The sequence below is a fragment of the Parasteatoda tepidariorum genome, chromosome 10 (genome assembly GCF_982258835.1).
Source record: "Parasteatoda tepidariorum strain Cologne lab strain chromosome 10, Ptep-v5.0, whole genome shotgun sequence".
NCBI lineage: Eukaryota > Metazoa > Arthropoda > Arachnida > Araneae > Theridiidae > Parasteatoda > Parasteatoda tepidariorum.
Window position 1 is genome coordinate 17,843,841 of NC_141764.1, and position 26,250 is coordinate 17,870,090.

General features: G+C 28.8%; 1 protein-coding gene across 2 annotated transcripts in view; it reads left to right on the forward strand.

Moving 5' to 3' along the window:
* Nucleotides 1-3,108: 3,108 nt before the first annotated feature.
* stan (Protocadherin-like wing polarity protein stan) overlaps nt 3,109-26,250 on the forward strand; it is a 420,791-nt gene continuing 397,649 nt past the window's right edge. For both annotated transcript variants that reach the window (XM_043041038.3, XM_043041047.3), the window contains exon 1: nt 3,109-7,186. In XM_043041038.3, the coding sequence (XP_042896972.2) occupies nt 3,490-7,186 (3,697 nt within the window). In that variant the 5' untranslated portion in view covers nt 3,109-3,489. The remainder of the gene's footprint in view (nt 7,187-26,250) is intronic.

Below are 26,250 nucleotides of genomic sequence, written 5' to 3' on the forward strand. Positions count from 1 at the left end.
CATGATTGTATGCAAAAAATTTTTCAATTCGCTTAAGAATTTCTCGAAATGTGACGACTTACGTAAAAAGTATAAAATTTACATTAAGTGGTCAATACTTTGGATCGCGCTGTTGACCAATCTATTGGGACTATGTTTCCCAGATATCGGTCACCCTCTTTATTTGGGGGTCAGAAATGTGAATCCTTTGAATAAAAGTATGTTTTTTTCAAATGAAGTACATTTTTATGCCTGATTTCATAAATTAATATATCGTCTGCACTAATTAATCATCATATTTGAGGTCACCCATTCGAACCAATAATATTAAGTCCTAGAACGTGAAGATAAGATCATTAAATCAAAAATTATTTAGTGTGATCCGTTTATTTTTTGCGCACTGTATCTGCAATATCCATTATGCAATAAAATTAACCTTATTTTAGGGTAGGGCTTCTAAATATGCATATATATTTTTTTAAATTAACCAAGAACTTGATTTTAATATAGGTCGACTTTGCCCTGTGAAGAGAATTGAGAGCAAACAAGGAAATTTGCGGAAAGGGGTGGAAGCAGGATAAAAAATCGTTTGATGCCGTTGTTACATGGCTCATTATTCTATCTAGAACCGGTGAGGGTGCTTCCTGTCTCTCTTGACAGCTGCTGCTTCAGACATGATCCTGCCTCCTGTATCAGGGGAAACCCTTAAATATGAATTAAAAAAAATTATTCTGAATTTTAACGGGTAGATTAATACTTAATACGTCGAATGTTGTTGTCGTTTCAATTTTTTTTAAAAATAAAATTGATGCCTTTTTTTTTTTTTTTTTTTTTTTACATTTAAGCATTTTTATATGCAGTTAAGGTTACCGATAACGATTAGTCGTTATCGGTAATCGATTAGTTAAAAATCGATTAATTAAAATTGAATCGATCAGTTAAAATTGAAAAACTATCAATAGAGAAAATTTCGTTATACGGGGATTAAAATCAGTAGTTCCCAGTTTATTTTGGCTATGAAACACTCAGAGATCGAGCTTCGTTTGGTTCGAACTCTGGTTTTAAAAGCTAATTTCATGAGCAATAGTAACAACAATGATCGAAATAAATAAATAAATAAAAATAAATCAATAAAAATAAATAAATAAATAAATAAATAAAAATAAATAGGTAAATAAATAAATAAATAAAAATAAATAAATAAATTAAATAAATAAAAATAAATAGATAAATAAATAAATAAATAATTAAAAATAAATAGATAAATAAATAAAAAAAGAGTGTTAATTATTTTGAAAATGTTCTTTCGTCATTTTATCAATAATAGTCTTAAAATTACTCTTTATGTCAGGCAGATGAAGTTACAGTTCTGAAGCTGCATCAAGTCTAGTTCTTAATTTGTTTTGATGTACAGTACCTGGCCAAATTATTAGACTTACTATAAGATTCTCTATGAAATCTTAATTATCAGGCGATACTATACAACATTATTATTTTCACGCTGTTGATACTGGTTTACACTTGCTTATGTTCGTGTACTAATTGGCCAACATTGTAACGCAATACGTAAAAAATAAATAAAAATAGGAAATAAAAAATCTCCTGAATAAAAACCCATTACATGAGTGTTTAAATATAAAAGTATTGCATGTAAACTCGTGCAAAACTAGTAATTATTAAAACACTACAGTGCGTCTAATAATTTGTTCTAATTATTATAATGTACTAATATAATATCTGATATAATAAATATTCTATATTTATATAATATATCGCCTAATTTAATCAATCGTCGAATTTATATAATGTATCGTCTAATTTAACCTATTGATAGACAAACGTCATGTCTGTCATGTTTTCTATAAGTTAAAAATTAATTAAATAAACTACATTTATGATTTATTTTGAAATGGTAAGGAAAACTAATTATAAATGTTTATTATAAATGTTGAGAATTGTTATCAGATTTTTTTTTTTTACATTATTGAATTTGGTTATGGTATTTTAAATTGATAAACTTGAAAATACTGATGCATTTTTTTTACAAATGCGTGGCCTTTTCTTAATTTCTAAAATTTAGTCGAGATACATAGGTATTTACATGCACAGATACTCACGCACTCGACGTGCTTACTCCTCGACATACAAACATACTCGACAATGTGTTTTTCAATTTGTGTTTCTAACGAAAGGTTTATTTAGTTGTTTAAATTGTTTAAAATTAAAATTTTAACGATAAATTTCTACTTTATTATCCTCTCCCCTCCTATTGAATATTTACTTTTGGATACCACCATAATACCAAGCCAGTTTATTTATAAACTTGAAACATAAAACGAAAATGCATTCGAATTTTGAAATTTTTGCATTTGTTTTCATTGCAATTTCATCCATTATTTTATGCAAAAATTTGTCTTATAAAATTATAAATATGGTCAATTTAAAGCTAGGTCTTTTACATCTTACTCATCATTCATTTCTTTAGTTTCATTTAGTGCCTTAACTCATTATTTTTCATTTAATTCCCTATTTTTTTTTTACTGAATTCCTTATTACTCATTTAATTATTTTTTCATTTAATACCACATTTTTTATTCCTTTTTCTTTATTTTATTACAGATAGATTTTAATTTAATTTTTGACATTAAATTAATTCCTTATTTTCCGTTTTAAATCAATTTAAAATGCGGAATATTTTCTACATAATTATTGACAAGTTAAGATATTTTGCACGTTTTCATATAAGACTTTTCTTTTAAGGGCAATCTCTACATATGTACAACTTTCTAACATATTTCTGTAGAAATAAAATCTTGGCGTTTACTTACATACTTAAAAGAAAAATTTCTGAAATATTTTTCTCAAAGTAATTACTCGTTCTTAAATTGAAATTTAAAATATTTCCTCCGAAAAAAATATTCATGTTAAGGATCAGATAAAATTTTAAACTTGGGGGAAAAAAAAGAGAAGTATTAAAATAATTTATTCCTCCATCTTCATCCATGGATGTCCAAGAGCATCCTTTTGGGCGACATCGTCCTCACGTGTTTTGATGCGGATCAACATCAACTAGGCGATGTTGGCGATGGAATGAGTTTCGAATTCACGATGTGGCAACCCCCCAAGGCAGGTGGGAAAGCCAGTCCGGCGTCAGTTGAGGGTAGGTCATCTACCGGTGGGAAAGTTGATTTCGCGTTCTCTCGCCTTGCCGTCGAAGTGCTCCGTGCATTTAGCTATGCTTTGTTTACATCCGTGATTTCTATTTTAAAAAATCTACTTAAATATTTTTCATTTCTTATTCAGTGAAGTGTTTATGTTAGACTCATCAGCGTGATTTTATTTCGTTATTTTTCGAGAAAGTGACATGCGATCGTTTCCTTGGAAACCAACCCAAGCCATCGGAAATGACAGTGAATCTTAGGCCTAGTCATCGACGGCCGTCACGTTCCATAGCCCCAGGGCAAACGGCTAGATTCGCTGCCGGCGTTCGAAGAATTCTTTAAATTTATCATGGCTGTATCGGATAATTATTTAAAATGGACTAAGATGCTTAGTGTTTTATTAATTATTATTTCACTTTCTCAAGTGCTTAGTTACGATGTTTATGTGCCATCTGAGAATAATAAATTAGGCACTGTGATTTTTAACGCCAGTCTTGGCGCGGGTCGGACGTATCGTCTGGATATTACAAGAACCCCGGTGTATGTGCGTCATCTTGTGCGAGTGGACCCCAGGAGCGGTGTGATTGTGTTACGAAGAACTTTAAGATGTTCTACTGCAAAACTAGCAAATTTAGCACCGAATCCGTTTAGTTTTTACGTGGAATCCAGAAGTTTTCGACTTAGCGGTTCAGAAACAGAATCAGTTGTGATGCCTGTACGAGTGCGTTTTGGACACAGAACATGTCCTAGGCATAAACGGATTAATTTAAAAAGTTTTGTTGCTGAGAATGTTGTTTTTCTCACTGTCGCATCTTCTCAGAAGAAAATGATAAATAAATTCTACAGTCCTAAATCGAATTCAAGCGATAAGGGGAATAATGACATTATTTTTTATGGAAATGATACTTCTGAAGTAACGGCGTGTTTTATGCGAAGTCAATTGATTGCGGATATTGATAAAATCATGCCTTTTGGAGTGTTGAATAATTGTGTTGTGCAGTTTGGTCAACCGTCTGATAGTAGGTATGCGATTGAGGTTTTCGGTTCAGATCTGGTGGCACGGGAGGATTTTTGTGAGGATTCACCATCTTGGCAGGTTAGTTTTACCTTTACATTATCTTGTCCTTCTTTAACTCATGATAAAACTCCTGAAGTTTCAAATCACGAAATTAAAATAAATTTTCACCTACTTGGTGAGCCGTCAGATAAAACAGCAGCAACTGCTAAGCGTGCTGGTAGGCATAGGAGAGATAATAGACGTAAAGAAAACAAAGCTCCTTATTTTGATAGAGCTTTATATGTGGTTACTGTCCCCGAAGAAAAGGACAAAGGTTATGTTGTTGCTACTATGGTTGCGAGAGATCCTGAAAGCGATGAAGTTGTGTATAGCCTTCACGCTGTGTTAGATGCTAGGAGTCAAAATATGTTTTCTATAGATTCAGTTACGGGTATAGTTACCACCACTGCTAGTTTAGACAGGGAATTTATGGATGTTCATTACCTACGGGTAACAGCGGTTGACAATGGTTTACCACAAAGAACGGGTACTACCACTTTGCAGATTAACGTAAATGATGAAAATGATCATGCTCCGGCCTTTGAGCAAAACATGTACGAAGCTTCCATTCGAGAATCAGCTTCTATTGGGTCCACTGTGGTTACGGTTAGGGCAACTGACCAAGATTCAGGTTCCAATGCTGAAATTGAGTACAGCATTCTTAATCCTAGTGGAGTGAATGATGTGTTCAGGATAGATTCAAAGACTGGTATTATTACAACGAGAGGTCCTTTGGATAGAGAAAATACTGCATTTTATTCATTGATTATTCAAGCTAGCGATTTGGGTTTAGTCGTTGACCGAAAAACAGCTACTACGTCTGTTGAGATAACAGTTCTCGATGACAATGATAACTATCCTCAATTCACTGATAAGTCGTATACCGTTGAAGTTAATGAGGATATTAATTGGTTGAATAATCCAGTCATTGCGAAAGTTAAAGCTGTTGATTATGATTCTTCTACAAATGCAGCTGTGCGCTATTCTTTGATTGGTGGCAACACTCAGGGACGTTTTGTGATTGATAGTTTAAGTGGTGAGATTACTGTTGTTTCCCCTCTTGATTATGAATCGGCTCGTAATTACAGGTTAGTGGTTAGAGCACAAGATGGTGGTTCTCCTGCAAAATCCAATACAACTCAAGTTCTTGTAAAAGTTAAGGACATAAACGATAACGATCCCAAATTTTATTCTTCTTTATTTCAAGAATCGGTGGTTGAAAATGTTCCTGTTGGTCATAGCATAGTTAGAGTGCAAGCTTACGATCCAGATGATGGAAATAATTCATTGATATCTTATAATATTCAACCTAGCGCTTATTCCAACATGCCTATTGATATTAATAAAGATACTGGGTGGATTGTGACTACAAGAATTTTAGACAGGGAAGAAAGCTCTATGTATGATTTTACAGTACTTGCATCTGATCATGGTTCTCCAGTCAGATCAGCTACGGCTAGTGTTATCGTACGCATTCAAGATGTAAATGATAATGATCCCGTGTTTGAACCAAAGATGTATGGAGCTTCAGTTTCAGAAATTGATCCTCCTGGTACTCCTGTGATCAGCGTTACAGCAACAGATAAAGATGAAGATCCTCGCTTGATTTATCAAATAACAAATGGAAATATTAGAGGAAGGTTTAATATCATTAGCCAAAATAGACAAGGCTTGATATCTATTGCTCAACCTCTTGATTATCGTTTAGAGAAACGGTTTGTCTTGACCGTAACTGCAACTGATTCTGGTGGCCGTTTTGACACTGCAACTGTCTACATCAACATTACAGATGCAAATACTCATAGACCAATTTTTGAGCATACTCCATACACGGGTAGTGTAGCTGAAGATTCTCCTGTTGGAACAACTGTGCTTGTGGTCGAGGCTTCTGATGGTGATGTTGGAGAAAATTCGAGAATAACATACTCAATGGATGAAGATGTGCCAGAGTTTCGCATTGATCCTGCAACAGGAGCAATAGTGACAACCAGATTACTAAACCGTGAAGAAATGACTGGTTACACCATTGTTGTCACGGCAATGGACAATGGATCTCCTCCACTGGCTGATACAACCAATGTGGAAATTGAAGTTTCAGATGTGAATGATAATCCTCCCAATTTTGATCCTAGTTCGTACGTGAATGCAGTTAGTGAGGATGCTTTGGTTGGTACTAGTGTGCTTCAGATATTTGCTACTGATAAAGATTTAGGTTTGAATGGTCAAATACGGTATACATTTAGTGGTGGTGATAATGGTGATGGTGCTTTTCGTGTTGACCCTACATCTGGAATCATTAGGACGAATCGTATGCTTGATAGGGAATCAGTATCTTTATACAATTTAGTTGCCTATGGTGTAGACAGAGGTTCTCCTCCCCTTTCCTCATCTGTAACCATAACTATTTATGTTGAAGACGTGAACGACAACCCTCCGAGATTTAAGTCGGATAAACTAAAGCTGACGATACCAGAAAATAGCCCAATTGGATCACTTGTTGGTGAAGTTAAAGCTTATGATCCTGACGAAGGTCCGAATGCAGAAATTCAATATAGTATTGTTGGTGGACCAGACGCTGATTCTTTCAATTTAGTATCAAGACCTGGTGAAGCAGCTGAATTGACTACTCGAATCGAATTAGATTACGAATCGAGTATTAAAAAATATAGTGTTATAGTTCGCGCGTCTTCACCCCCATTGCGCAATGATGTTGACGTTGAAATCCACGTGACAGATGTGAATGATAATGCTCCTGTGCTTAAAGATTTTACAATAATGTTTAATAATTACAAGAATTATTTTCCTGTGGGTCCATTCGGTAAAGTGCCTGCATTTGATGCTGATGTTACTGACCATCTACGTTATAAGATATCCTCTGGGAATAATGCTAATCTTCTTATCCTCAATGAAACTACTGGAGAATTAAAGCTCAGTCCAAGCTTGAATACCAATGTGCCTATTCATGCTGTTATGGAAGTCAGCGTTTATGGTAAGTGATATTTTTTTTATAGTACTTTGAGTAATTTATAGAATTATTTTATAAATTATTTTTAATCCCTTAACTTTTGGTGCCGATATTTTATTTTTTTATTGAAACTTTCAAATTTTAGTGAAATTTCCCGAATTTTCAAAAAAAATTTAAACAATTCACTACTCTTACCAAAGCTTTTATAATTCTTTTAAAAGGAGCTTTTTTTTACTTCACGAAGAAAGTTTTGAATATAAGAGAATAAAATCGTAGTGTTTGATAAGGAAAAAATATTTTGTATTCTTTAACTATAGGCGTCAATATTTTATTTTTTAGTTTCAAATTTCTGTGATATTTTCCGAACTCTTAAAAAATTACACTATCATTTTACCAAAAAGATTACATTATTCTTTAGAAAAGACGGATTTTTGCTTCAGAGAAATTTGTTATATGACAGCGAATATAATTAATAGCATAAGTATTTTTTTTTTTTCATTTAATGTGCCAATATTTTATTTTTTAGTGAGACTCCCAATTCTTTTGTTGTTTCCCGATTTTCCGAGAAAGTGTAGATAAATTCGTTATTTTTACCAAAATGATGATATTTCACCTAACAGGGAAAATTTAAATCTAAAAGAAAATAATTATAGTATTTAATATTGATTATTTTAAAAATTACTTTTTTATCTTTTAAATATAGGAGTAAATATTTTATTTTTTATTGACATTCTCAACTTGTTTTTCACTTTTTCGAACTCCTGAAGAAATATGCATAATTTTTAATGTTTACCAAAAGATATAATTCTCTAAGAAGGAGGAATTTTCACTTCACAGGAAAATTTAATAGAAAAGAGATTATATTATAGTATTTAATGATGAGTTTTTATAAATTATTTTTTATTCTTTAACATAGCTGTTAATATTTTATTTTTTATTGATACTCTCTGTTTTTATGATGTTTCCCGAAAAACATTTCCGAAAGAATGTACATAATTTCTTATTTTTACCAATATCTTTAATATTTCTCTGAAGAGGAATAATTACTTCGGACGAATAGACTAGAATATAACTAATCATAGTATTTGACTTAGGCGCACGTGGACTAGAATCCTAATGTTAGTACTCCATGTATTTAATAATGATTATTCATAAATTATTTTTAATAATTTAACTATGGTTTCCAACTCGGAGAATCTTTGTTGTGATACATTCCCAAACTTATAATCAAGTCCATAGGTCTGTATCCTTTAAATGATTACAAGCTAAACAAACAAATGACAGTTTTATTCATAATTTTCTTCCAAATATTTAGCCAACTTTTCATTTTGTATTAAAAAGATATTTCACATACTATAAACAGAAAGCGAAATATGTGCAATAATTTGTAGTTTATAAAACTGTTGCTAATATTGAATTTTAAATGCTGATGGGTGGATAAAATTCCAAATTTAATAATTCCCTATAAAATTCCTAATTTATAGGTTTTAAATGACGTTTTACGTCAGATACAACAGCCTTACTAAAGACAATATTTATCCTAAATAATGAAGAATCTATTACTTGATTTGATAATTCAATATAAAAAGGGAAAAGGCCGCCTAGGGGCCTAAAAGCCTTGAGCATTTTTAGACTATGACTATAAGCTAATAGTAGTTAAATTTGTAAAATATGTCCTGAAAAAACTTAGTTTGATGTTTTCAAATCTCTCTCTCTCATATATATATATATATAATTAACAATTTTTACGGTAATAGGTAATGGTCATATTCTAGATAAATTAATAAAAATGTAATTTATTAAGCTTACAGTATTTTATCATTTAATTAAGACATTGAGAGAGCATTGAAAATGTTAAATGTTGAGTATTATTTTATGTAATGTAAATGTTGAGTATTATTTTTATTTATATTTATTTTAATATTTAGTAACTTAATTAAAACTGACTGCACTACTTAACTTAAGCAAGTTGAAATAAAAATTGCCCAAGTAAATGCTAAAAGGAAAAACTGTTTGTTAAAATTAACCATAATTTAATTGCATTACTTTCTTTTAACCATAATACGATTATTTTTTTACGCAGAATTACTATATTAATCCTTTAACAGATTATTTTGAATAGAAAACTGATTAAAACTAGTATCACAAACTGATATGAACTGACTTTATGATCAACTTCTTTGTATTTTTATTTTATTCAGTTATTTTATTTCATTTATTTATTTAATTTTGTTTTTTTGAAAAAACGAAAGCAGAAAAATTTCTAAATCCGTTACTTGTTTTTAATGTTAATAGGGCTATTGTGATTATGGTAGCGACTTCTTATTTTAAACGTCGGGAAATTAATTCAATTTTACTTTTCAAATTTTAATATTAAGAGTGTGATACTTCCTTTTAAATAGAGGTATATGCTCGCACATTGTAGCATACAACTTTTATTGTGGATAATATTTTATTGCAAACTAATGTATTGAAACACCAAAGAATTTTAAATAATAAATGAAGTTAAAAGGAAACTCAAACTGAAATATTGTTTTCATCTTTTTAGATTCAATAATTTATATTTAACGCTTTATTGTACTACAGTAAGATTAAAATTTTGTTTTCGTATATATAATTATTTTTTATTGTTTTTTTTTTATATAATGGCTATTGTAAATTTATTTGATGGGAATAAATTATAGCAGCCTTTAACGGAAAAGGGAAAAATTCACAGACTAGAGAGAGCAAAATATCATAATTCAGAGTCTGTTAGTAGTTTTGAGAACCACAAGTTCAATTTTCAAATTATTCGGAATAAATATTTTCAACTTATTTTATTTTTTATACAAATGATTTTTACTACTACAGTTAAAAATATTTTTATTATTATGTTTTAAATTTATTTTCCTTTTATGTGCTAAGTAATTTTTATTCTGTAATGACTTGTTTAAAATTTAACATGACATTTTTTTGGAAGATAGTTCTTAATTTGACTTGTTTTGCAAACATGTTCAGCAATTTTTGCTGATTGCTATAGTTTTGTAGCCACGTAATTCCTTCCACCCCATGTAGCATGTTTAGTTGCAATTTAACATACTGAAATCTTTTCCGTCTCGTTTAGATTTATGTAATTTAATAATATTTTTTTCAAAATTGCAAGCAAGAAAACTGATTTATTAAGAACGATTTACGCAACTGTTATTATTTTTCCGTGTTTTTTAGATTTACACAATTTAAAGATATCTTTTTTTAATTTCTAGCAAGAAAACTGATTTATTAATTAACGAATGATTCACGCAGCTATTACTATTTATCCGTGTCTTTCAGATTTACGTAATTTAAAGATATATTTTTTTTAATTGCTAGCAAGAAAACTGATCTTAACTCATATTATAATAAATAACAAATTTAATTAAAGAATGATTTACGCAACTACATTGCTATCTTACCTTTTTTTTTAGACTTACGTAATTTAAAGATATTTTTTTAATTGCAAGCAAGAAAACTGATTTATTAATTAAAAAATGATTCACGCAGCTATTACTATTTTTCCGCGTTTTTTCGATTTACGTAATTTAAAGATATATTTTTTTTAATTGCTAGCAAGAAAACTGATCTTAACTCATATTATAATAAATAACAAATTTAATTAAAGAATGATTTACGCAACTACATTGCTATCTTACCTTTTTTTTTAGATTTACGTAATTTAAAGATATTTTTTTAATTGCAAGCAAGAAAACTGATTTATTAATTAAAAAATGATTCACGCAGCTATTACTATTTTTCCGCGTTTTTTCGATTTACGTAATTTAAACATCTTTTTTTTTTTAATTGCTAGTAAGAAAACTGATTTATTAATTAACGAATGATTTAAGCAACTATTACTATCTTACCGTGTCTATCAGATTTACGTAATTTAAAGATATATTTTTTTAATTGCAAGCAAGAAAACTGATTTATTAATTAAAAAATGATTCACGCAGCTATTACTATTTTTCCGCGTTTTTTCGATTTACGTAATTTAAAGATCTTTTTTTTTAATTGCTAGTAAGAAAACTGATTTATTAATTAACGAATGATTTAAGCAACTATTACTATCTTACCGTGTCTATCAGATTTACGTAATTTAAAGATATATTTTTTTAATTGCAAGCAAGAAAACTGATTTATTAATTAAAAAATGATTCACGCAGCTATTACTATTTTTCCGCGTTTTTTCGATTTACGTAATTTAAAGATCTTTTTTTTTAATTGCTAGTAAGAAAACTGATTTATTAATTAACGAATGATTTAAGCAACTATTACTATCTTACCGTGTCTATCAGATTTACGTAATTTAAAGATATATTTTTTTAATTGCAAGCAAGAAAACTGATTTATTAATTAAAGAATGATTTAAGCAATTATTACTGTCTTTTTTGTTAATAAAGACCTTTCCTTCAATTCGTCAAAAAAATCAAATAATTTCATTTTTAAAAAAAAATAAAATCTACTAAAATAGGAAGTGAAGAAAAAAGAGGGGAAAAAAATAGTTCTCAACATCACTCTAAATTAAGACATGATGAAAGTCAGCGGATCCGATTTAACTGAGTTTGTTTTTCTACTTCTTCAGCAGCTCCATTGACCGAAGAAAAACTTTTTCAACCCACTAAACTGATTTTTTTTCCCCTTCGAATTTCATTTTCTTTTTTGGGCATTACGAAATTATTTTAGTTTTTCTGGAATTCCTTCATCAGGCGTGTGGTTGGCAACTCAATTGAATGAAAAGCACCACTGGCCTTTTTTTTTTCATGGACTTTTTCCCTTCTCCCATACACTTTTCAATATTTCCTTTCCTTTTTATTTATTTTTGTCAACGCATGGTATTTTTTCTTCTTTTTTTTTAGCTTTAGCAACAGCAACAAGAAAAGCAACTCGATGTAATTTCGATTTCAGACGTAACTAAAATAAAGTGAAATGAATAAAAAAAGAAGTAAGAAATGTCTTGGTTTGAGAGTTGGACATTTTCTGTAGAAAGTCGTAAAAGCACCTTAGGGGGAGGATTTTCTTAAGTTCTAAACCCTCAACCTTATATCCTTTACTCTCCCTTCTTCTTGTTCTACTGGAGCTCTAAAAGATCCAGTTTTTTTAGTTCTTAAATGTTGGAGCTGGAATTACTACGATTCCTCTTTTGAAAGGATTTTAGGCTGCTTTGGAAACTAGATCTTTTTAGAGTCGAACGAATTTGTTTGAATTCCACGAACGCTTCAGTTTTTTTTCCTTATAAAATTGAGTTTATTTACTTTACAGCTGAAGAAAGCTCAAGGAATCTTAACTTAAAAGGCAGATTATTAAATTCATTTTAAATTTATTTTTTTTCAACTTCCTTAAATTCAGCTGTTCTATTGTTTCTAAAATATATGTATGAAACTAGAGGAAGAGATGAAGTAAAATTTAATTAAAAATGATTTTTTTCTAACGAAACTGAACCATCCTCCCCCCCCCTTGATTAACTTCAGAAGTGTTTGAATCAACTTTATCTCACTTTGCCCATAAAAGGCATTTTAGCTGCTCTTAACTTCTCCCAATCTTAATTCACTTTATCCTCTCAATGTAGAAAAAAACTGTTTTTGATGATTTTTGTTACACTAATATATATATATATATATATATTGTTACATTAACATATAACATATATATGTGTATATATGTACAAGTTTAGCAATTCAAATTTTTTCAACAAAAATAAGAGACCCCCCGAAGCACCTCCTGACGTAAGGAGGTAGATTCTGACGTAATCTTTGAACACCCCCCCCCCCAATCTGCTGAGCAAATAATAATTTCGTCAAAAATTAATAGCAATAAGAAGTTAAATATAGCTTTAGTTAATTGTAGATTTCTTTCTAGAGAAGACAAAAAAATTGCAAATTTTTCCGCTTGCGTTGGAAATTTGCATCACTGATGTATGCACATGTTGTAAAATTTTTTAAGTGACCTATCCGAATGTAAATTAAACATAGGAGTCTTAATAGATCAAGCTGATAGTACTTTATTTCACATAATTTCTTTTTTAACCATCTTAAATATGGTAGTTCAAAAAGTGCACTTTTAAAAATAATTGCAATGTTTTTATTAGTGATGCGTTTCGTAATTTAATTAAAAAAAAGACATTTTTTTTAGATTTACAATCGCAGTGGCTCTTAACTAACCCTGACTATAAATTGAGTTTGTATTTTATTAAAATTACCTAAATGAGGCTAGCTTTTAATGCTTCTTTGCAATTCCCAAAATTGAATTGATCATAGCTAGGAAATTGAGTGCCTTAATCCCGAAGCAATACCGTAATTCTAAACTATATATATATACTTGAGTCTAAAAGAATATATATATATATATATATATATATATATACAGACCTGCCAACTTTTAATCCCTTCCATTATCATTTTTCCCAGTGGTATTAAAATGGAATTAAAACTTCAATTTTAAGCAAACAAATACGTTGTATTTGAAAAAAATTAAGTTGACAACCATGATAGTAACGCATATTAATATATAAGCTTAATTTTTGTAAGAATAATGGTGATCAAAATCATTCATTTAAAAATTAAATATATAAAAGAAAAAATAGTATATATTTACTACCACTTTAAATATGAAAATAAAATCTCCCGCAAAATCCGGGAGAGTTGGCAGGTATATATATATATATATATATATATATATATATATATATATATATATATATATATATATATATATATATCCTTGAACATCAAGGAATAATTCTCAATTTTTTCGAGTTTTATTAACTCAAACAATTCAGTATTACCTTTCGAATAGTTAAAAGCAAAATAATAATAAGATCAGAAATTTTTTGAATTTTTGAAAAACTGATTTTTGTCCATATTGCCATTTTGTAACAGTTTGATGATCATGGTAGAAGGCGCTGTTAAGGAATGCATACAATCTTACCTAACAGCTATGAACAATTGTTATTAACTTTCGATATTAATAAAAATAGCTCATTATTCTTTAAAAAAAGTTTTATTTTATGCGACGAAAGAGCCTTTGAAGAACCGGTTTATGAGGGTAAGAAAAGGTGAACGGGCTTCATTTATTGAAAAATGTCAGTATCTATAAATGCTGATGCCTTAATAACTTGATAAAATTTGTATTAAAAGAAAGTGCATTAAAAATTCTGAATTGAAACATTATTTTTCTTCTGCCACTAGAGATAAATCCAGAACGTGCCATAGGTAGGGTTGCTTGTCTGCCTCTGTTATAGCGCCTGAGGCCTTGTTTTTCCTTTTCACCCGATCACGTTTGTAAATCAAGGCCAAATTCTTGTCGGGCCCTCCTTCTTTTCTCACTCGTTGGGGAATAAGAAACTGGCTCACATAAACTACACTATTATTTTTATTACTTTAAAGCAAAAAAAAATTCTTTCAGTGTTAATGATATTGCTATTGCTTGGATGTACTTTTTTTCCCTTTTAAATATTGACTTACGTTTTAGAATTTAAGCGATATTCCGGTTTTTTAGTTCCGCAAACAAACTGGTTGCATTCGTTTTTTTTTTTTTTTTTTTTTTAATCAGTTTAAAACACACCGGATCATTGATTTGAAACTTTGTTGATATATTTGTTTTATGTAAAAAACGTATATGTTATAGTAGTTAAGAAAAAATTTCTGCATTGATGGTAAAATATATTCATTTATTCTGTTTGCATATTTTGCTTTTATTTTGTATTGTTATTTTTATACCAACAAAATATGCTTATTATAACCGTTGCTTCGTTTTTCCTTTTTACTCCTCCGGAATTCGCACAATATGTCTGTTACATAAAGTTTTTCGTTTTTTTGCCCATCAATTAACTACTATTTACTTATATACGTTTAAGTTACTGAGCTTTTATTGTGCTGGTATAAATGCGTAATATGCCAATCGGGTCCTTTCAATATTTTATTCCTATTTATTATTATTGTTTTGATTTATTTGCAAGCTCTACTATGAATTACTGTTTATTTTTTCTATTACTGTTTCGATATTATGGCAAAATATATTCACTAAAGTAATTGCGTACTTTTTTAATCTGTTATTGCTTCGGTATATGTATAAAATGTATGCATGCATTCCTTATGCATTTTTTTTTTACTATTACTCTTTTATTTTTTGCATAATATACATATTTAGTGCTTTTATTTATTTATTAATTTTATTTAAAATTTGTTTGTATTGTGATACTTTCACCAGCGTTTCAAAGTTGTATAGCACGCATCTATATCTAGTTTATTAAGAATGTGCAGCACACAATAATTACACGAATATTCTGTCTCGATATAGATTTTCAATAGTAGATTTTCATGTAAAATAAATGCTGTTAAATACTTTGAACTTAAAAACTTTTATAATTTAGAACTAAGTTGTTTTTTTCTTAAAAAAACCTCTTTTTCTTCACAAAAAAACCCCTTAATTTTTCTTTATTAAGATTTATTGTTATTTTAGTTGGGGTTATTAGGATTTAATCCGCTTTGAAAAAGGTATTTTGGGGTATTTTTTGAGACTATAAATGCATAGTGTAATGTATTATGCAACCTAAGACTAATTAGAATAATCATACTTGCATGTTAGGAATAGTCATCTTAATATAAATAAAAATAATATAAATAAATATAATATAAATAAACGTAATGTAAATAAACGTAATGTAAATAAGCATAATATCATGATTTAAATAATTATAATTATATGTATAAATATGTATAAATCATTCTTACAAAGCGTTATTTTAATTTTGCTTTTTAATTAGCAGCAATATTAATAATGAAATAATTATAAAAACAATTAGTCTAACTCTTAGTAATTAGCTCACATATATTTATGAGCTACTGATAGTTTACAAAAGTTACTTATTTAAACCAAGTCAATAATATTTTCCGATTAAAGAATTTGTTAAGAAAACAGATTGAAAGTTTTCTATTTGGAATTTCCCAGAGAAATTTTCTCCTCAGTTTTGTTACAACTTAGTGACTAAAAGAACAAAACAACGTTTTATTCTAACATCAAATACAATGAAACATCCTTACAATCAATATATTTAAAAAGAATGTGCAGTTAGTGCATTTTTCCATGACTACAAAAAAAAAAGTTTCAGCGTAATACACAGTCAAATGTTTTAAATTAAACTGAACATTTCAAATTAATAATACACAGCAATATTTATGGACCTCCGGCAATATTTCTTTTTACTTTCAAAATAAATGAATGCAAGAGACTCCAGAGAATTAAATTCCCAAACATTATTTCCATATAATGAAATTAATCTGATTTGAAGCTATGAGTTAATTATTAAAGATTTATCCAAAGATAATAAATAGAAGGTAATAAGCTTTGGGTTATAGAATAATTAGTAACAAAGTTTGGGCGATATCTCGCCAACAAAGAGAGTATCTTTGTAAGAGGATTGGAAAACTACTAAAGCACGTGCTTATTCCCAGGGGAAGGCAACCTCTTCCACCAACCAAGGGGAGGATGCTTCCTTCCTCCAAAGATCAATGAATTAATAACTTCTGAAATTTTAATACGTATCCTAAGGGATTTTGGCTTTTTGCTCTCATGTATTCTTTTTCCCTCTGTATCATTTGCTATACAGTGGGTGTCATATAAATACTATTGCATTTAATTTTTCTAGCATTATATTGCATAAAACATTCTGCATTATATTGCATGTTTCTGCGGACCACACCTTTTTTTTAATTTTATTTTATTTGTCTAGTGATTAGAGTTGTTTAAATTATCGAATATATTTCCTCTAATTCTTTTATACCATTTACTTTTTGGTGGATAGACCTGTATATATATATAAAGGCGATTTAAATTAAAGAAACAACTGGTCACTTCTTTCTCTCATTTTTTTAAAAATTGTTTAATGATAAAAGTACATCATTCTAGAAAGACTTAGAAAAACAGAATTTTCATTAAAATGTTCTATGTCACCATTTAAAATTTTGATCTTATTTTTGCAGAAGCCATCAATTTGTGATGGGAATATTCATGTGAAAGAAGAGTTCTTTAAAAGTTTCCATGTTTCAAAGTTATAATACATACATTAAATGAATTTTTCCTCTCTAAATATTTTTATTCAAAGTACTTTAAAATCAGTAAGTTGTACTAAATTTTGTCACATATAAAATTTTTATTATTGAATTAACTTTTTACAGCAATAGATTATTTGAAATTTTGATTTTTGTAAAGAAATAAAATTTAAACTAACCAAAAAGAAAAAAAAAGGCAAAAAGTTAAAAAGGACCTAGTGATATCAATCATCGACTAATTTGGTTTGAAAAAAATTGGCTACTAAGTTATTAGAGCCACTGGCTACTAACTGAAAATTTAAATTTTCTGGTCTAGCAATGTATATCATAAATACTACAGCTGCTTAATCTTTTTTAAGTATTAACATTGTATGATTACATAGAAATTCATTTCTGAGTCATTACTTATTATTTTTTGAAGAATTTCTCCGACAAGCGATTATAAAAGATTGAATTTTCTTATGAATTGATTATAATTGCAATATATAATTTCCTTGGGATACAGTCATAATATGTCACAAATTTCACAATATCGTAATTTTTTCTAGCAATGTGTTGCATAAAAAGTTAACATTAAATTAGTGTTTCCCTATTCTTACCAATTGCTTAAAAATAATAATAAATATTTACTAAAAGTTATTTTTTATGGGTTTATATTAAGATGAATGAGTCTTATATTTATGTACAAAATTTTTTATATTCTCTTAAAAAGTTCTCGAGATATAGCGGAATAGTAAACTTAACATTAAAGGGTTCAGACTCTGGATCGCTCTCCTGACCAAACTATTGGGACCATATTTCTCAGATTGTGGCTACCCCCTATATTTTGGGTGTAACAAATCTGAATACATTGAAAGAAAAGTATGATTTATTCAGAAAAAAGTATGTTTTTGTGTCTGATTTCGTAACTTAAAATATCGTCTGCGCTTATTCATTAACATATTTTAGATTATCCCTTCGAATCATTAAGATTGAGTCCTGGAGCGTAATATCCGATCATTAGATCAAAAGTTATTCAAGGTGGTCCGTTTTTTGCATTCTACATTATCTTTACTACCATTCATAAATTTGGCTTTTTATTTTAAGAAGTTAAAGTAAATATTTAAAAAAAATTTCTTAATTTATTTTTTGACATACATTGAAATTACTAAAGGATAACTTGCATTTTAATTCTTGTGAAATGTAATATCAATATAGAACGTATACACGTTTTCTAAACAAAACTAATTTTGTAAAGTTGGTAGTATTTAAAAAAAAAATATTTATTTAGACTTTCCATGTAAATTAAAATTTTTGATATCCCTGTTTTTTACATTTTTATGTTAATTTTCAATGCTTGGAATTAAATTTATGTTCCATGATAGAGAAATTTAATTATATTTGTTATTTTTGTATAATTTTTTGATTTCAGTAACTCAGTAAAGGTAAACAAATTTTCACTCAAACTTCCTTTTACGATAATAAAGCTAAGACAGAAAATAGTTTTTAATTTAACTCATTTGTTTTTATTTTTATCTTCATCTTTATTCTTGATTTAGTTCAATTGCTTTGATAGAAAAAACTTAAATTATTATTTTATAAATATCTATTTTGAAATATTTATATTTACTTGTTATTTGTTATTTGCAAATTATTATTATTATTATTCGAATTGTAAAAGTATTCACTCTTTTTAAATACTTTCTTATAATTTGAATTTCAATACAGTTTAACAGTTTACAAATATTCGATTGAATATTTTAAATTAACTCAATTTGCCAATTTTATTTTTTCTCGCTTATAAATATTTTGTAGCTTAAACACACATTATTTCAAAATAAGTATTATTCTTTTACTCCAAGCGTTAAAATTCTCGTTATTAAAATTAAAAATGTGTGCCATTAAATATTATAACTGAAATATTACAAATTTATATTCAAGTATTTTTTTAACAAATTAAAATTTTTAGATCAATTTAATGAAGATAACATTTTCGTCAAACATTAAAAAGTCTCTGCGTGCTTTCCAACGTATCTTATTGGAAGCGATTTTTAATTTACTCTAATTTTTATTATTATTTTTTATATTATTTTTCGCAAATGAAAATTAACAAATTACTTATAACTTTGCTTGATGTTTTTTTTTGCCCCAAAAACATTAAGAATACATTTTTCTTATAAAAAGCATTATTTAGCAAAAAATTTCGAAAACTATAACGTCGTTTTATTAGATAGATAGTACGTATTAAGAGCTTAGAGATATATAATCATAAGCCACATTTTTATATTGTTCAGGATGGGGGTTTTTGATGAAAAACACCTATTTTCATATCGACAATAAGATGTTTCGATAAGATAGGATAAATGTTGTTCATGCAAGCATTGGAGAATGCTGTTATAACTTGAAAATTTTATACTTTAAAAATTGTATTTGCAACCTTTGATTACGTAGAATGATATTCTATATACGTAGAATGACATTTTTCTTATAAAAAGCATTATTTTGCAAAAAATTTCGAAAACTATTGCATTGTTTTATTAGACAGATAGTACAAATTAAGAGTTTAGAGATATATAATCATAAGCACATTTTTAAATTATTCAGGATGGGGGGTTTTGATGAAAAACACCTCTATTTTCATATCGACAATAAGATGCTTCGATAAGATAAGTTAAATGTTGTTCATGCAAGCATTGGAGAATGCTGTTATAACTTGAAAATTTTATACTTTAAAAATTGTATTTGCAGCCTTTGAATACGTAGAATGATATTCTGCTAGATCCCTTTAATAAATTTTTAATTAAGAAAATTTAAAGTCGAGAAAATGTGTATTTTTCTCTTTTAGTATGAATTTATAATTATAAACTACGAAGCTGAACATTTAAAGCCACGCATCCAATTTAGGCATCGCCTGTTCAATAACGTAGGCATCGCCTGTTCCATAACGTAGGTAAAATGAAATAAAACAGGAAAAAATAACTTTCTTGTTTCAAACTTTAGCCAGAAGTTAAACTCAGAATAAAAAAGTAATCAGTTACAAAACTACTTAAATCCTATTACTCCTATCCTAGTAATAATTATCATACTATATAATCGGCTTCCTCGAATGGTCTAGGATCTTAGTATGTTGTCTTGGGATTACGCTTTCATCTAACTTTCCATATTAATCGGAGATTATTAAAATTCTATTCTGGAGAAACTCACAGACTGTTTAATTAATCTTTTCGGCTCTTTAGTACATAACACTCGGGTGACTTTTTGGTAAAGTAAGCGAAAGTGACTTTTAATCACTTTTACCTACCCTCGGTTAAATTTCGGAAAGAATATTTTTCGAAGATTTCCACCGAACGGTAAACTTTCCATGTTTCAGGAGTCAATATTTGGAAAAATTTAGGAGTCTTGGAAATCTTGTTTAGTCGAAACGATTGGGGAAAGAGGTATATGCCAGTAAATATTCTTTTGTTACTGGTGTTATCTATTTTTCAAGTCCTCAGGCGTTTCAAGTTTGACGTTTATTGCGACTTTTAAACTTTGGTTTTACTGGTATTTTTCCAGCAAAATTTTCTTGAGTTTTTTTCTTTGTTAAAGAACAAAAAAGTTAGGAATTGTAGTTGAAATTTTTGTTGCATATTCGTTAATAGTTTATTCCCTAACTCTCGAACTTAAAATATAATTGCGAAAAATGTGCTTTTTGCTTAAAAAGAAAAACTAGGAGGAAGTAAACCCATACATATAATAAAATATATTTGTAAGAAAATCTCAATCACTTAAACTTAAATAATATTTAGATTTTTTTTTTACTAACGCAGGTTAATAAATTTTATTTTGTAGCATGCAAATTGAAAAAAGGAAGCATACAAATTGAAAAAAGAAATATTAGGTAAAATTTTTTTATGTGATAATAAAAAAATTTGCTTTTCTATTTATCAGGCTTTGGGTATGAAGAGGTTAAATTAAATATTAAGTAAAGACTAAATAACAAATTAATAACATTTTTAACATGTTCTTAACTCTTGGTTGTCTTTTTTTTACTGTCGTTAAACAGCAGACCCAATTTTTGGGTTTACGACTACTAATGTTCAACTCCGTAACCTTGCAATTTTGAACCCAATCAAGAAGGCAAGAGAACTCCTGGATCAAGTATTGGGAGAAATTTGCCTTCGTGGAGGACTTTTTGATGGAACTAACCCGCATTTGCGTTACATGGAGAAGAAGACCACGAGAACCTCTTACGGCAAGCCTAACTACGAATTGACTCAACCATGATCCGTCTACCACTGAGGATATTTCACGTCAGCAGTGTGGTCGGTGCAAGCCGGATGCGGTTTCGTGTCGACCAGCCATCGCTGGATTCGAACCCGGTTCACCTCATTGAAAGGCGAACGTTCTATCCTCTGAGTCATCGCGGCTCTTAGTTATCCTTTGAGGAAGATTGAGACTAGTTATTTAATGACTTTAGACATTGTTTTGAGTTATTTAATTTTTTCAGCAATGAACCTACCTCACAGCTACCTTTACTATTGCTTACTATATTACTCTTGATATGGTTGATAATACGTTTTTGCTACTGATATATCGGATATAGAGAAATTTTGACAGTAATAATTACCGTGAAATCTCCGAATCACTCTAATTTAATAAACATTTCTAAAAAAATTACGATATAACATTTCACGGTAAAGTTTGATTTTACGGTAAAAATTGATTTTACGGCAAAATGAATTTTATGGGTGATTCACCCTAAATGTTGGTACTTTTAACTGTAATTTGATCTGGAATTTTTTACTGTGTGCCCTAATGATGTGACTAGTCTTAATATTGAAATTATAGCCTTTTCCCTATTAACTATCTTATTTATCCTCATATACGCTGCTTACTTGTATTAATACTGCAGAACAAGTATTTCTCTTGTTCTTAAATTCAGATTTTTTTTTGCTCAAAAACCTTTATCGCAAGCTGCTTTTAGTTTAAAACATTTATCGTTTATCTTACGTTCAGTTTATTACGCGAATAAAATTGTCTGTAATATTTTAGTTCTGAAGGGTAAGAGGGTTTTATAAAACATTTTTTTTTTAAATAATAAAATATGTCATTTATTTTTTACTGTGTTTCACCGTCTTTCCTTCGGGTAATATGAGCAAAAACCTTTTCGCTAGAAAACTCATTATGAGACTTTGTTCTTCAAGTTATTTAAAAACACTTATTTATTAAAAATACTTTTCGTCGCCAAAAGGATAATAATGATGCTAATTCTATTTTTTTATACTATATACTATATATATATATATCTACATACTATGTTAAAACAGAAGTTTTTTCTTTCTATTTTTTAATGTAGCTCATTTATCTGAGAATATTTATTAAGGTATGCTTAGAAAATTTCATAAATTTTTCTTGATATACAACGTTGAAGAAGGAGGTGTATTAAACCGCTTTTAAATAGTCTATTTAAGACAGATTAATATTGTTTACCATATAATTAGGGGGCGTTCAGAAATTACGTAAGCATGTTTTTGGCACTGTTAGACTCCTTTCATCCCTATCAGTAAAGTGAGCAAATTAAAACACCCCTCCTATCTTTACGTAAGAATGCCGTATCCCTCCCCCTGTCGTATCACCCCCAGGCACTTTTTACTGCATTCTAATTCTGAGAATTTTTAAATCGAACTCTAATAAAAGATACAATTATAAAGCAAAATTTATGTTTTATTCAATTTATAAAATGTTGACACTATTTGATTTTTTTTCTTCTAACCTTTGATTTTTCCAAGTTTAACTTTTCATTGCAATATTAAAATTTTTCTAAGAGTAATTAAAAAAAAAAACACTTAAAATAACATGATTTTAGTGTCTTACGTAGGCATTGCCTGAAAAACCTTACTTCATGAATTTTAGAACTTGTTAAGATTAATGTTTGTTTGAATTATTTAAAATTCGTGGTGATGAAAAATGTTCAAATCACAAATATTTGACTAAAAATCAAGCATTGATTTTGCTAACACTAAAAATATCTTTGCAATTATGCTTCGTAATTCTTGGAATACAATTTAATTAATTAATTCATTTTAGGCTAGGCAGAGAAATTTCATAAAATGTGGCATTATTTTTGATTAAAATATGCTTAAATTACACTCATTAAGACATAACAAAAAATTTCTTGCATCAAAAATATTATTTTATTTAAGAAATAAAATGGTGTGCCTGTGCACCATCGGTCAAATCAATAGTAAAACCATTCACTTGACCATAAATGGTTTTGAAGATGTTTGTTTTATTTTTATTTTGTATACAGGATTTGAAACTTTTATCCATCATAAAAACATGTGATTTATCTGAAATGGAAAAAATTATACATTTTCAAATAATCGAATTTGTCAATGGCCGTTTCAAGACAATAAACTAGAGTAGTTTTTAACAAAACGTGTTTACTCCAATTGAATTACTAATAAGAGGTCTTCAGAACCCCTAACAATAGCAGAAAAATAAAATTTGTAAAAAATATATGTTAATAAAACAATGTTAACTGAATTGGCGCGTTTACACATCTTTGGCCAAAAATGAGTTAAGCTTGATCCATGAATTTCTGTGCTGTTTTCTGATAAATATCATCTTGAACTGAATAACTTCAATCTTACAGCATTCTTATAAAAAGTTATTATATGTTTACAATAAATCTTTTCCTGTTTAGATATAATAAAATTTATGTTTTATGTATAAAATAAAGAACAAAAGTGTTCTGTTTTAAGAGAACATTCAATCTATACATTCAATCAAGACTTGTGTACTCTTTCCTGAAAAAAGTATTACGGCAGCTTTCATAGTTATAAAATATTAGTTTTCTGAAAGTTTCCGTGTATACATCCAGTTTATTCAACGCTAAAATACACAAAATCATTGAATAAAACATACAACTCCCCACCTGATAATACTCCAGGTATTCTTAGCATTCTAACCCTTTCAGGAGGAGATATAAAAAATTTTATCTTAAAAGAAAGTAGATGCCGTAGAAAAGTCGTAAATTTTTACGATCATGTTTACTGAACATTGGGTCCTTCTTACTGAAGAGATTGTAAAGAAGAAAGAGAAAAAAAGAAGAATAAAAGAAAACACGAATTTTGTCGGAGAACAAGGAAAACTACCACTAAAACATTTTTCTCCTTCTAGAAAAGTTTTTCTTTTTGCGTGTGGTTAAGAATACGATACTCATAACCAGGCTTATCATTTCTACTGAGTGGGCACGCTAAATTATTTAGAGCTTCGAGTAGTTGCTTAGATGGAGTTTTTGTGGTCTGAACTCCTTTTGTTGGTTGGAGGCCAAACCTTCCTTTTCAATGTGTTATGTACTTTGCTTCATTTTTCATAGGCAGTATATGTGTGTGTGCTTTGTGTTGAATAATAAATGACCACTTTAGATTTTTAAAAGCGTTTTTTTTTAGAGCTGAATAATTGTTGTTATTTGAGTTTAAAGCTGCACTTGTGAGCAAACGAATATATATATATATATATTTTTGACCGAAACTTTTATAAAAAGATTTTGATAAGATTTTGTTGCGCAGAAGACGTAAACTAATTAGTTTCAGGTGATTTGGGTATGGATCACCATCTCGATAAACTTTTTGTGAAATTGTGTAAAAACTACCCATAGTTTTGTGAATCTATGGTTATAAGGTTCTGTTGGGGAAAATAAAGCAAAAACTATGCATTTTAAGGAGATTATTATTATTTTTGTTTAATTATGAATTAAAAACACCATTGACTTCATTTTTCATAATAAAAGTTTTGTGAAGAGTCCATGCGACAGTATATTTTGTGAAGTTTATATTTAACGATAAAATTTTTGTGAAAATCATTTCACGGACTCGAATTTCTCCGAAAATTACCCTAGATATCCTTTTTTTATTTAACTGAAATTAAAAAATTAATTTAAAATAATTATTTTAAATATGACTGAATGCTGTTGGAAATTTCGGAGTATATTGAACCATGATAGCCAGGGGTCTGTCCAGACATTTTGTGAAAGGTCCGTTTTTCGAGAAATTGTGAAAAAATTACTCACATTCTTTCAACCAGGGTCCGCTTTTATGAATTTGTGCAAATAGGGTCCGTTATTGCAACAAAAAAAACTTTTTCAAGGAGTTTTTAAATTGTGAAGACATACAAGATTATCCTCAACACTGTAAAATTATAGTTAAAAAAATTAAATTTTAAAAAATAAACAACAATTGCTGCTTCTAAATTAGAGATGCAACATACAAATATTTGGTATTTAGCCTATACTGCTGAACGCAGAATATTCATTTCAGACGAATAAAGGAAGAATCGTCTGCCGAAGGCAAAACTTAATTTGCTTACATCCATCTTCTTGTTTTCTGCCCTGGAAAGGGTTTATTTGATTAACAAAATAATAATGAAGATAAAGAAATTTGTGAAGGGTCCAATTAAAAAAAAAATCATTTTGTGAAAGGTCCGTTTTTAAGTTAAAATATTTTGTGAAGGGTCCGTTTTTATGAAAAGATATTTTGTGAAGTGTCCGTTAACGGACCCAAATTTCTTCTAAACAGACCCCTGATAGCGTTCAAATTTGCTGCAACCTTAATAAGGTGCTAAGTTTAATCATGTTATCGTCCTGTTGTTGCTTCTTAAAGTTGATACCACGATACTGTGGTTCAATTTGAACGGAAACTCATTCATTTTAATTCCTTATTTCAAATTACAAATTAGCATCAAATTGTATTACAAGATACTAATATTATAGTTTTTTGTGTGGTTAGGATTCTTATAGTACTCATAACTCATTATCAGTGATACTCATAATTATTAGTGACTCGTTAAATTATTTATAGCTTTGAGTAGTGGTTGCTAAGTTTGAATTTTTTTGGTCTGAGAATACGACAGTGAGTTTGTTAATTTTCTTCTAGGTGGGTGGGAAAATATCGCTTGGTGATTTTTAAAAAAGTTTAATAATATTTAAGCAATTTGTCTGTTCTAAAGACAAATTATTTAAATATTTTAAAGTGTAAGTGAAAGCACTTAACCTATGGCTTTTTT